Source organism: Palaemon carinicauda, chromosome 11 (genome assembly GCF_036898095.1).
Source record: "Palaemon carinicauda isolate YSFRI2023 chromosome 11, ASM3689809v2, whole genome shotgun sequence".
Taxonomy (NCBI): Eukaryota; Metazoa; Arthropoda; class Malacostraca; order Decapoda; family Palaemonidae; genus Palaemon; species Palaemon carinicauda.
In genome coordinates, this window is record NC_090735.1 from 144,430,781 (window position 1) to 144,444,819 (window position 14,039).

General features: G+C 34.4%; 1 protein-coding gene across 1 annotated transcript; it reads left to right on the forward strand.

The window, feature by feature from the left end:
• The first annotated feature begins 408 nt into the window (after positions 1 to 408).
• LOC137649807 (uncharacterized) lies at positions 409 to 10,675 on the forward strand. Its single transcript, XM_068382750.1, has 2 exons — positions 409 to 495; positions 7,318 to 10,675. Exons 1-2 carry the CDS (start codon positions 474 to 476, stop codon positions 10,431 to 10,433), a joined length of 3,138 nt encoding a protein of 1,045 aa, XP_068238851.1. The 5' UTR covers positions 409 to 473; the 3' UTR covers positions 10,434 to 10,675.
• Positions 10,676 to 14,039: the final 3,364 nt, after the last annotated feature.

The window sequence follows — 14,039 nt, forward strand, 5'->3', positions numbered from 1 at the left end:
TAATTGGTAGTTGCCTTCACTTACTGGAGTTTAACACACACACACACACACACACACACACACACACACACACACACACACACACACACATCTATCATCGTAACCAGAACGAAGTCAAATGTTCCTTTGAATATGACGAATGTATTTAACTTATATCATTAAAAAAGATGCATTATCTATTTACTAAGAGTTAATAACAGTTATGAATTAATTTCCATTGAATTCGTAATTTTTTAATCATAAATTATCTGCATTTAATATAGTTTTTCCCTCCTTACCCAAAAAGATTCATTCATAAAAAGTACAGTTATATGACGTCACATACAGCCACCAATCAGAGCTAAGAAAGAATCAACCAATGAGACGCCAGATATTTCCCGCTAAAAATGCATTAGCTGAGAGGGTTCCTCTGGGTTGGGGTGCTGTTGGCGAACGAGACAAATTCACACGAAGTATTTCGTGATTGTCTTTCTATGCATATAACGATTATCTGCAGTAAGTATAGGTTTTTTTTATCCACCAGTCAGCTAAATTTATTCTTAAAATACTAGATTGTATGACGTCACATATAACCACCAATCACAGCAGAGGACGAATCAGCCAATGAGACAAGAGACATTTCCTGTGATAACTCATGATTTGAGCGGGTTTCTTAATATGGCTTTTGATATACAAAACACTAATTCAAATGTTGGAACGCTCTCTTGTGGGGATATTCCCGTCCTCGGATTAGCTAAAACATCCGCAACTGTAATTGGTAGTTGCCATCGCTCAATGCAGCCTAACAGACGTACACACGCTCATGTATCATCGTAGCCAGAACATTGTCAAATATTCCTTTGAATATGACGTATTTATTTAACTTATATCTTTTAACAAGATCAATTATTTATTTATTAATTGATAAATAATAATTATAAGTCCATTTCAATAAAATTTGTAATTTTTTAGTCATAATTCATCAGCAATAAATATAGTTTACCTTTCCTCAATCATTCATGGAAAGTACAACTATATGACGTCACATACAAGCACCAATCAGAACTGAGAGAGAATCAGCCAATGAGATGCCAGATATTTCCCAGTAAGAATGCATTAGGTGAGAGGGTTTCTCTAGGTTATGGGTTCTGTTGGCGAACGAGACAAATTCACACGAGGTATTTCGTAACATTTAGGATGATGATGATATTTGTTTGAGTGAGTAAGTAACCTGAGAAGAATACTTTCTTATTCCTTATATAATTTAGATATCATTCAATATTTATCAATTACAGACCTTTTCCCTTCAGTAATCACACTTTTATTTTCGTTTTGGAGTGAGAAACGGATTTAGTAAGATTTTTATAGGCTATGCATAAACCTGAATTTCCTTAAATACCGAATACAGAAGTGGTCTCATTAGCTGAAAAAATCACATTCAGAATTTCATTTTACCATGGCTTAAAGCCATTGAGAATATAGGCTTCTTGTTTTCTTCTCAGTTCCCTTTGTAAACTGGAATACTAGAAATTTTAAGAAATCAAAACAGCATCCGCGAAACTGATTTTGTTGAATAGGACTACTTGTAAAATTTTCTGACTTTAACACTCAATTTCTTAAAAAATGAAGTACATGACTCCTTAACTAATTACTGATTGACAAATAGGTTGTAAATTCATCCCCTGATGTTGAGATAAAGTTACAGGTGTAGGCCTACTCCCCGCTGTAGGCTTACTTGGTGATTTAGTGTTAAAAACTTTTCTTGAAAACGTCCAATCAGACTGTATTTTATTGTCCTGATAGACTTAGTCACCTAACATTCTCTAAAAGTTTGATTTCCACACATTGATGAAATCTATTGCCTAGCGTTCGGGTCTGTGAGACCGTTCAGAACATGGATCGTACTCCTCAGAATCTATCTATTTAATAAAACCCAAATTTCAGTTATGAATACAGTTTACTGAAAATTAATTTCTTCCATCATGTCATATACTGTAATTATATATATATATATATATATATATATATATATATATATATATATATATATATATATATATATATATATATATATATATATATATATATATATATATATATATATATATATATCAACGTAGAGTAAGTGAAAAAAGAGAGCGTGCTTGACTCCTTAAGCATTGCACATATTTCCTAACATTCTGGTAACGGCACTGTACCCTAATTACCTGATAGCATTGAATTAAATTTATCTAAATCTTGTTTAACTCTTGTTGTTGAATTTGTCAATTTATTCCTCCCTTTCATTTAAAGCCATAACAGCCTCTTCAGGGTACTATCTGAAAAATATAAATCCGAACTAGATTTAGTTTAGTTTCGTTGAAAGACCAATTCAGAGAAACGGTGTTAATCTAAATTATATCGTAATAGGCCTAGGACTACTTTTCTGAATTAATCAGAATTCTCGTACTGAATAGTTATCCATGTAATTGCAAGTATATGAAATTGATAACCCTAATAATTTAAACTGATGAAAATCATAATAATCTCTAGTATTTCAAATGAGTATTATAGGTCTAGTGGTATATATATATATATATATATATATATATATATATATATATATATATATATATATATATATATATATATACATATATATCACTAGATGTATATTACTCACTTGAAATACTAGAGATTACAATAGCCCTATACTGTACTACAACTCATCTCCCGTTGGGAACTTACTACAATAGAAGTTCCGTTAGTGTACCTGCAGATTGCAGGGACCCTTGTGTATTAGCTGCACTCGCTTTTCAGTGTTCTACTTTGCCATCAATCCAGTCTCCTTTTTTATATCATCTTGCTATCGAATCCTTTTAACTTTTCTTTCATTGTGTTACTGCGAGGCTGTTCCCTAGCTTACCCTTGCAACTGAATGACCTTCCTGGGCTTAGTGCACAAATTCTATAATTCAAATCCAAGTAAGTCATTCATACAAATAAAAATGCCCAGCTTTTCCACTTTGCATTATTGTATAGGACAGGGGAAAGTGATATGGATAAGAACATGTGGTACAAGGAGTAACCGCTGTCATAAGCTTGACTCCATTTGTCGAATCTGTGTCTTTAATGTTAAGGAATAGGTCTGTCTTTCCCTGTCTGGATTGAAGAATTTTATTATCATAATATAAAACTGCCAATAATTGTCACTATAATTTTTATATTTTTTCATTGTCTGATATCTGATAAGTGAAGAACAATTTGGCCTCATTTTGTAAAATTAATTTAGTTTCCCATTAAAAGAAGAAAGAGGCGCGTCGACTGTCTGGGTTGCGAAATAATGATATTATGAAGAAATATTAAGATATCATCAACCATATCTCGGCGCTTGCTGATACAATAAAAAGTTTACCGAAACAAGTTCTTTGCCATCATGCGACTTCTCGAAATTTTTATGATTGGCTCATCTTTTCGTTTAGGGCCTGGAGATTTTGTCTTACCTTGATTTCAAGGACTATACTTAGTTCAAGGGAACTTCCAACCTGCATTTACGGCTCGATGATATAATTTTCGGTGTGTTCGTCTTGGCCTTAAGGCATTGCGAGTTCATCCTCAAGGACTCTCACTGGAATGCACGTGTAAAATCACTTGTAAAAAAAATTAGGTTTATGTATAACATCGCTTTAAAAAGTGTTTTTTTTTCATGAATGGCTTTAAAAATCATGATGATTTAATCCAAAATAAATGAGAATTTACCAGGAATAGGAAATGTTAATAATAATTAAAGTTAACTTGTAAAAGCTACAGTCCCATTTGGAAAAGCAGGATGATATAAGCTCAAGGGCTCCAAAAAGGAAAAAATAGCCAAGTGAGGAAAGGAAATAAAGAAATGAATAAACTACATGAGAAATAATGAATAAGTAATAGAAAATTTTTAAGATCAGTAACAACGTTAAAATTAATCTGTCTTGTAAACACGAGGAGGGACTTTTGTCAGTCTATTCAACATAAAAACATTCACTGCAAAATGAACTTCTGAAGTCGCACCGATTCAACCGGTCGATTAGGATGATCATTTGTTCACAGTTGGAATAAAACTTCTAGAATATTGTGTAGTATTAAGCCTTATGAAGGAGAAGGCATGACTTAGAATTAACTGCACGTCCCGTAATACGTACAGGATGATTCAGTCTGGGTAGATCTAAATGCAAAGGATGGTCAGAATTATGAGAAATTTTGTGCAACATGAATTAAGAAATGATTAAACGACGGTGCCAGACATTAATATCAAGATTAGGCATATGAAATTTAATAGACAGCAATCTATTGTCCCACGAATTAAATTGAGTTTCAGCAGGAGAAGACGAGAAAGGAGAGCAATAAGCCTACTGAAACAAGGCAAATAAAAGAATTAGAACTCCAGAATAGAGTGCTCACTGAAAATCTTAAAAGACTTTCCTAGTAAGTCTATTTTTTTGTGCAATTGAACAAAAAGATACCAAATGTTTTTCTAAAAAGTAAATTTGTAATAAAAAATCCCACCAGACATTTTTAACGAGTCTTATATAATAAGAGTTAAGGAAACATTATCAATGCTTTGAGTTTTGTTATGGGTCAACCTTATTGCCCATAATTTGCACCATGCACTAATTTTACCTGGATATCAGTGAGTCAAGGATAATACTTTCGAATGATTGGCAAAAAACCTACTATCTGCTCAAAAATGGCTGAAAAAAAAAAAAAAATCAGATGTCCAGAAAGTAAATTGACCCTTTCTAAGTCCGAATATATCTACTTTTATTGGCACAATTAGACGTATTTTGCGTCCATTTATTGACAGTTTTGTTTGTTTGTTAATATCATTATTCACGCTTGATAAGATTTTACAAACTATGAAAAATCATAAATCAATGGAAAAAGTAATTATTCCTCTTTGGAATAATGAAGGTGGTAAAGTCACATTTTAATAGATTTTGTGCTAAGATGAGTTAGGCAAAATGTCTCCCAAAAAGCTTTGAGGGTTGAGTGCCACAGTTTTGGCACAGAAAAGGTTGATATTATTCCGTTTTCTGAAAGATAAACATCCTAAACTAACAAGGAAGGATGGGAACCATATGAAATATTGACCAAACTATTTCAATAGCTGATGGAAATATATTTGTGTTTGATATATAAATGAGTTGAAAATTTCAATGGAAGTGAGATGTATATGATAGTGGTCATGCATTATTTGACATTGGCTTGTTTCCTTAAATACTTAATATCATTATTAAGAGTATCATTGGTGTTATTTTTATCAAATTCTATGAATAGTATTATTTTACAGACAAAAATGAAAATATCTATGTATGGCTGTTTATAGACTATATCAATCAACCCTTCAATCTATAAAGCAAATATATGTTACCAGCATAAATATATATAAATATATTCATAAAAACCAGGGAAAGCAAAACTTAGGTTATTGTAGAATATTGAGGAGTAAAATTAATGGTTGTTGAGAGAAACACAAATAAACTAATTAGTAATACCGTATATTGCTAGAGCTAAACTAATATTCCTAATCTTACAGTTGAATAGGTTGTACTTCAGAAGTTCAAACTTACAACTAATATTTGTATGTTGAACAGGTTGACAAAAGTCTCGTTTTATAATCTACTCTAATATATGACAGATCTACTTTAGCGTTGCTACTGATCTTAAAACGCTATATATTATTCTATCCATTTCTTATATTTAGTTTATTTGCCATTCTCTATTTCCTTTCCTTACTGTCTTTCCCTGTTGAAACCCTTGAGGATGTGGCATTCTGCCCTTCCAATCAGGGTTACAGCTTGGCTGATAATATCAATAATAATAACAGGGTACCGGAGATGGTTCAATAGGGACATGCCTTAAAGGCCAATTGTTTAATACTTTGTATACAAGTGATCCATCCGTTGTTCAAGATAAAAAAATTTCCCTGGTATTGTTATACATAATGTTTATCAATAACAACTCTATATATTATATAGAGTTGTTATCGATAAATATTCTATGTAGCACATAGTACCCGTGAATTTTCAGGTCGATATTATAACTCTGATAATAGGGTGCTAATTGTAAAAATATTTGCCAAAAATACACTAATCAAGACAGGCTAATGAAATTTTGAGGCATTATTAGCACTATAATAAGGCATATCCTCTGTAAGTTTTATCATCCTACAGGGAAAATAAAGGATTTTATGAATAAAAATGTGAAAATTGGAGCTAGCGACTTAAAGTTGTTTGGTGACCAGTGAGAAACTAATGTCTTGAATTGAAATTCGCTCTGTAATTATGTTTGTTTATCCATATGGAACAAGCAGACCAAGTTTTATCAAAATCGAACAGTAAATAAGCACACAGAAAGAAAAAAACGAGGAGGTTAGGTTAGGTTAGGTAGTGATGGTGATGGAGGGATACCTAGAAATAAATATTCACCAAAAATTAAAATTTCGATTTAGGGAAAAAACCTTCTGTGTTTTTCTAGGTATTATGTCACTTAATGGCCTAAAACATCTAAATATTATATTACTTAAGGCATAAGAGCAGGACAAGCAAAGAAATACACCCCTCTCCCGAAAAAGAAAAAACGAGAAATATTTCTTTGCTTGTCCTGCTCTTATGCCTTAAGTAATATAATATTTAGATGTTTTAGGCCATTAAGTGACATAATACCTAGAAAAACACAGAAGGTTTTTTCCCTAAATCGAAATTTCAATTTTTGGTGAATATTTATTTCTAGGTATCCCTCCATCACCATCACTACCTAACCTAACCTAACCTCCTCGTTTTTTTCTTTCTGTGTGCTTATTTACTGTTCGATTTTGATAAAACTTGGTCTGCTTGTTCCATATGGATAAACAAACATAATTACAGAGCGAATTTCAATTCAAGACATTAGTTTCTCACTGGTCACCAAACAACTTTAAGTCGCTAGCTCCAATTTTCACATTTTTATTCATAAAATCCTTTATTTTCCCTGTAGGATGATAAAACTTACAGAGGATATGCCTTATTATAGTGCTAATAATGCCTCAAAATTTCATTAGCCTGTCTTGATTAGTGTATTTTTGGCAAATATTTTTACAATTAGCACCCTCTCACCCGGAGCCTACCCTTAAGTACAATTCCTAAGGAATTTTATTCTACAATTACAGCTCACAAGTTTATGTCTTCCAGAATTTTTGAAATACATACATCTCGTGAGTTCTGCTTAAAATTGTCTATCCTCATACATTTCCCTTTGGTGCATGCCCTTTTCATCACACCTTATGGTTATTGATCTTGTGTCACGTGAAACAAATTGAATAAAAATAGATTTTCTTCCACAGGAAAGATGAAGCAGACAACAGAAGACCGTTTACGAAAAATCTGGCGTCTGCTAGTCATTGTGTCAGCCACTGCCTTGTTAATCTACCAGGTCAGCCTTAATGTCAAAGTCTTCTTGGCTAAACCTACCATCTTGAAAGTTTCCCTCGAGCCGATGGAAGTACTTCAGCTCCCTCCCATCTCGGTTTGTCCTTTTCCGCCTTTCAAGCCGGATTTCTTAAAAGATCTGGGGGTAAACATTTCTGGAAACTACATGGAAGTTGGCGAGAGCTTATCGTCTTTGAATAACTTAGCACAAGATACGAGTGTTTCTCTTCTGTGGACTAATGGGAGTTGGGATTTAGGACAAGTCATAGAAAGTGTTACCATCATGGATAAAACAGAATACTACAACATGTCACTGACGGAGGCACCTAACTGGCGCCGAACTTATTCTTCTTTTGGACCTTGTTATACATTTTTCCCTCCAGTGAATATATCTGAAATTGGTATAAATTTAAGAGAGTCTCCTTATATCAAACCGTGTAGTTGGACTTATGAAAATGGTGAGGTATATACTTACAATCCTGGAGCTTCAAGCTGTGACAAAGTAACACAACTTTGCAACTCTTCATGTGGCTTCGAAAACTACATCCATTTCAACATTAAGTCTCATGATCATGCTTACGTTTTTTATCATCGCGTGTCCGCATTTATCATCCCAGATCAAGAAACACTCGAAGACACTGTTCGTCTCTCACGAGACTTGTTTGAGGGAAATTATAAATTGGTTACAGTACCAAGGATGCCTAATCCTATGTCACTAGCACAATTAGTTGAAAAATTTCATGTAAAAGGGTCTTGTGTTTCTGATAGATCTTACAATTATGAAAAATGCCATCACGAAAAATTGCAGAGGCTGGTCACAAAGAGGTTTGAATGCTCACCTGTAACTCACCAAACATTTTTTGATACTGTGAATTCGACTTGTAGTACTCCTAACTTGATTAAAGAAATTGCAAAATTCTATGAATCTAAAAAATTAATTTGCAATGAAAAATGTCACAGTAAGGTTTGGTCTCATGATATGAAATATTTGTATATAACAAACTTTGCCGTGTTTCTATCTGCTGCCTCGAGTGAGATTAGGAAAGAAGTTGAAGTGGAAACGTATCCATTGGCTCTGTTGATTTCCGATACTGGGGGCAGCTTAGGACTGTTTCTCAGCCTGTCTGTTTTCTTTGGATGGAAGCTTATTGTACATTGCCTTGAGTATATTTCTCGTATGCTGAAATGTACTGGAATAAGTCCCTTTCATTTCAAATGTCTTATGGAGTATGCTGGCATCATCGCTCTGTTTGCTGCTACCTCCACACACTGTTTAATAGTACTGCAGAGTTACTTCTCTCAACCAAAATTAACGTTAGTATCCCTAAAGTATCAATCAGCAGAGCGTATAGATCACATCCGAGACGTACTCGCTCGAAGATTAGCTAGCAGGGCTTTAGGTTGTCAGGAAAAAGAGACTTTTTATAACGATCGTCTGACACATTGTCTCTTATTAAAGGCTGTCAAAGAAATTGATAGTATATCTCCATTCATCAATGTGGATGATCTACCTTACTGTGAAGAAAACTCAGGAGTTTTTCACACACATGGCTACATAGTTCCGTCGGATTTGCTTATAGCAACAACATGGCCAAGAAGACTTAAACGCTGCAGCAAGGTTCTTGAAAGCCATAATATTTATCCGGATATCAGCAATGAAACCAGTGACCGTGAGTCTAAGATGCACGTTGATAACTCTTATTACTCAATTGATGTTCTTCTGCTGTCGTGCAATCTTGGAGGAGTATGTGGCTTGTATCTAGGGTGCAGCATAATTCAAGGCATTGATTTCTCAGTTGATAATTTCAAAAAGAAAGCCACATGCATAAATCTTAAATGTTACATCTCGTTTATGCGTTATTTGAAATTCGCCATAGTCATGTTTGGCATTTTTCTCACTGCATGGTTAGTTGTAAGGTTCTACTTCTTTCGCTCATTTAGTGTCTCGGTAATGTCGGAATCAGGCAAACATTCGAAACCAACTCTAGTATTAACAGTTTGTCGATGGCCCCCTCTTGACATCAACTATTTGGCAGAAAATGAGGAGTTCAACATTTCAGGTATATATCTAAAAGCTTTGCCGCTAGATGAACGACTCTTAAGAGTTGTCCAGTCTTTAGATGTCTTAGGGGTAAACAAGGAGAACTCTGTAGAGAATATTTTTAACAGAGCTGCGTGGAATTTATCAGATGTAATAGGAGTCACTACTGATGGGAAATCACTCTTCAATGACTGTACAGAAGGTGAAATGTATTGCGAGAACATATGGCACCCTATGTCGACAATGATGAATAAATGCTATGCCATGAATGACACTAACTTTAACGTAACTCACGCTAAAATAGTCCTAACATTCCCGAAAAGTGTAGAAAAAAAGGATGTCTTTGGCAGTGCACCTCAAATATACTTCGCCATAACACCATTTGGCGAATCCCCACTACTATCTGAAATGATTCCCAAACACCCATATGAGAGAATCATTGCCACTATGCATTCAGCTCAATATAAATCTCTTCATGTTGACAGTGTCCAAAAGACACAGAATTCGTCTTACAGAGGATGCATACACAAATGCCTTCTCAATTCATTCACAAAATCTTACGGATGTCGTCTACCTTACATGATACATCTCTCATCCGGCCAATTCTGTAATTACACGCAGTACCTCAAGATTCCACAATATTTCAAAGGTCTCGAAGGTGTGAATAATGTATGGTACGATCAGAGGAGCCAGAAATCTCTTAAAGAAACGAGTCGTTACTGGAAATACTGTTACACATCTTGTAGACATCACAATCACATGTTCTTCGAACTGTCGGTCGAAAGATATCCCGATCCATTCCCCAACGTTGAAATTCGCATGAAACCTGAGGATCTAGTTATAGTTGCAGAGGTTGAAACTCAGACTATACCGCAGCTCATCAGCGACATCGGTGGGATTGCTGGTATCACGATTGGTTTTTCGATGCTTCTGTTGTTGAAGATTGTGGTACCAAAAAGTAGGAATGACAAATACAATGCTAAAGCATAAGTTACAAATATTCTTTTGGGTGCAGTACTCTAACAAGATGGTCTCTAAACAGCAGTTCTTTGGCATTATGAATGTTTTCATTTGTCGGAATTTCAAAGGCTTATGAACACCAAGTTATGAGAGATTGCTGACATTTTAGGCCTTTGTATATGTTTTATTTTTGTGATAATAATAGATATCTATTGAAGATTATATAGTTTTGACCTGTTATAGGATCAAATCATGTTGATTTTGTTCTTCGATGTTGGTGCATATATTGCTATCAATACAATGAAGTAAGAATAAATAACTTTGTTTTATTTTACATATTATTTTACCTACTAATGACGGTCATACTGATAAGGATAATCTTAAATATTTATATTAAGCAAGGCTTCCAGAGTATTTTTCTAATTGATTGTAAGCGGTAATAGAATATATTAATAGTAGAGCTGTTGGGTATGGGAAGCGATAAAGAAGGATCAAAACTTGGAAGCTGAAGGAGGAGAAGGCGAGAGAGTTCAGAAGTGAAGTGGAAAGAGCCACAGGTCTCCGGAAGACAAGCGGTAAATAGCTAAAGGAAACAGAAACACGGTAATGGAATCTAAGTTCAAACAGCTCTTAAGGAAATAAGTAATGGATGGGAAGATGATAACAACATCCACACTAGTGAGGAACATAGATGGATAAAGAGCAAACCAAAGAGAATGGTAGGGATTGCAAAGGGAGAAGCCGAGAGAGAGAGAGAGAGAGAGAGAGAGAGAGAGAGAGAGAGAGAGAGAGAGAGAGAGAGAGAGAGATGGGAACACCGGAGGGAGAAGAGATAATCCACAGAATTGCAGAAGCGAGAAGAAAAGACAGAAGGATGTAGCAGAGGTAGGACTTATTAAAGATAACAATGAAAATATCTTAATTGAGGAAGAGGAAGTCAAGAGAGGATGGAAAGACTATATAATACAAATATTAAGATAGAGAATAAGTGTAAAGGATCAATATCAGAGAGAGAGAGAGAGAGAGAGAGAGAGAGAGAGAGAGAGAGAGAGAGAGAGAGAGAGAGAGAGAGAAAGTCTAGAATACTTTAAAGAAAAGATAAGTAAACAAAGCTACACGAAAATAGGAGGTAACAATATAAATAATCAAGGCATTGAGAAATTTAGGAAAAGAGTGGGTGCGTGCAATATTGATAAAAGATCTAGAATGTAAAGGAAATGCCAAGGGACTGGAGAGAAGGTTAGATGATAAAATTATACATATAAGAAAAAGAAAGTATTAAAAGTAAACTTTGGAAAGACAAAGCTAATGTTTAGCAGCAGAAAAGGTCATGAAGAAGTAAAGATACAAGTTGAAGATAGTACAGTGCTAAAATAGAACAATAAATTTAACTACTTGGGATCAATAATAACAGCAGTGAGACAGAGGGTGAAAATTATTTAAAGAAAGACGTAACTAGAGTTGTTTCAGACAAGAATGTACCAATAAGTACTATTTCACTGGGTAGAAACTCAGGCAATTAAGAGCAAAGAGGAAATAATTGGAGAAAGTTAACTCGAGTAGCTAACCCTGCTATACAGTGGGACCAAAAAGTTTGAAAGAAGAAGATGAAGCAGATGTGAAGAAGAAATAGCTTTTTGGATAACCACGATTGTATACCAGGAACTAACTGTACAATAAAACTGCAGGCCTCATAACAAATCACAAGTGAGATATTCAATGTTTTTTTTTTTTTTCTGTTGAAAGGTTTTTAACTGTATGAAGTATACGGGTCTTGTTTCTATTATATGGCAGAACTTATAGAATTATGCTTCCAAAACACGTTTTAATTACCTTGATCTATACGTTATATCAAGGTGAACGTGATAATTAGTTAAATATTCATAATTCCCAAATGATATGCATATATACAAGGAAGAATTTAATATTTTAGGCTCTAAACTTCGTCTCCTGTTCTCATTTTCAAACACAAGCTTTCATCAACAATTGTTTCTATAATTTGATAAAATTACGTTTGATAAATGCGACAAAACCCACCTTACATAAATCTTACCATATCAATAGGTAAAATGGATCAATTGTAAAAATCTCTCACATTTGCTATGACAAACTTTTTTTTTTTTTTTTTTTGACCTATACGTGAGCATATAAATAAAACTGAAACATTCTAAGAACAGACAGTACTGTTGCTCGTAGGTAAATGAAAGCAAATAAAGTACAAAAAATAAGATTGACTCCTACCAAATATCAGTCATTATATTTTGACTATATGAAAACGTCTCTGAATCGCAAGAAAAGAACCAAGATATCATAAAAGTAACCAAAAATAGAGCTGAAGCTTCACAAGACATAAGAGGCTTAATAAGTCAAAGGTAAACAAACACTTGAGAACTAAAAATCTAGTCATATCAGATATCACCTTTGGCCTGGGCACCAACCGCCCGTTGAGATACTACCGCTAGAGAGTTATGGGGTCCTTTGACTGGCCAGACAGTACTACATAGGACCCTTCTCTCTGGTTACGGTTCTTTCCCTTTGCCTACACAGACACCGAATAGTCTGGCCTATTCTTTACAGATTCTCCTCTGTCCTCATACACCAGACAACACTGAGATTGCCAAATGATTCTCCTTCACCCAAGGGGTTAACTACTGTACTGTAATTGTTCAGTGGCTACTTTCCTCTTGGTAAGGGTAGAAGAGACTCTAGCTATGGTAAGCAGCTCTTCTAGGAAAAGGACACTCCAAAATCAAACCATTGTTCTCTAGTCTTGGGTAGTGCCATAGCCTCTGTACCATGGTCTTCTACTGTCTTGGGTTAGATTTCTCTTGCTTAAGGGTACACTCGGGCAGACTTCTATCTAGTTTCTCTTCCTCATGTTTTGTTAAAGTTTTTATAGTGTTTATAGCAAATATTTATTTTAATGTTGTTACTATACTAAAAATATTTTATTTTTCTTTATTTCCTTTCCTCACTGGGCTATTTTCCCTGTTGGGGCCCCTGGGCTTATAGCATCCTGCTTTTCCAACTAGGGTTGTAGCTTAGCATTTATTAATAATAATAATAATAATAATAATAATAATATTGCTGACTATTCTACCTAAGAAAAAATGGGCGATGGCAACTCACGATTAAGGTAAGGTCACCTATACCCTATTTCTAGGTGGGTTCGTAGTTGCACCTAGATAATACATGAAGTTCATTGTTGGTAACTTCGATGTTGTTTGCTGGGTATGGCTGTAATATTCTACTATTAGAGGTTCATAGTTAATTATGGGTTATGTTTTATAGATTAAGCCGCTAATGGCAATGTTGAGAGGTTTAAAAATGAATTTTTACGTCATGAATGGTTGATTCAGTGGAGTTACAAATACCAGATTATAGAGTTGTAATTTGAAATTACTTATTTCCATTATTTAAATTTACAAGATTTTTTGTGGGTGAAATGATCTAAAATGTATTTGCATCAAATAAACTTCCTCTCCTGGGTTAGGATACACTTTCATACACTTAATATAATAATTTCTGAAATCATAGAACTGCACAAGTTATTCAAGTGTTGGCAATAATTGGGAAGAGAGATCTTACATCGTAGAGAGAGAGAGAGAGAGAGAGAGAGAGAGAGAGAGAGAGAGA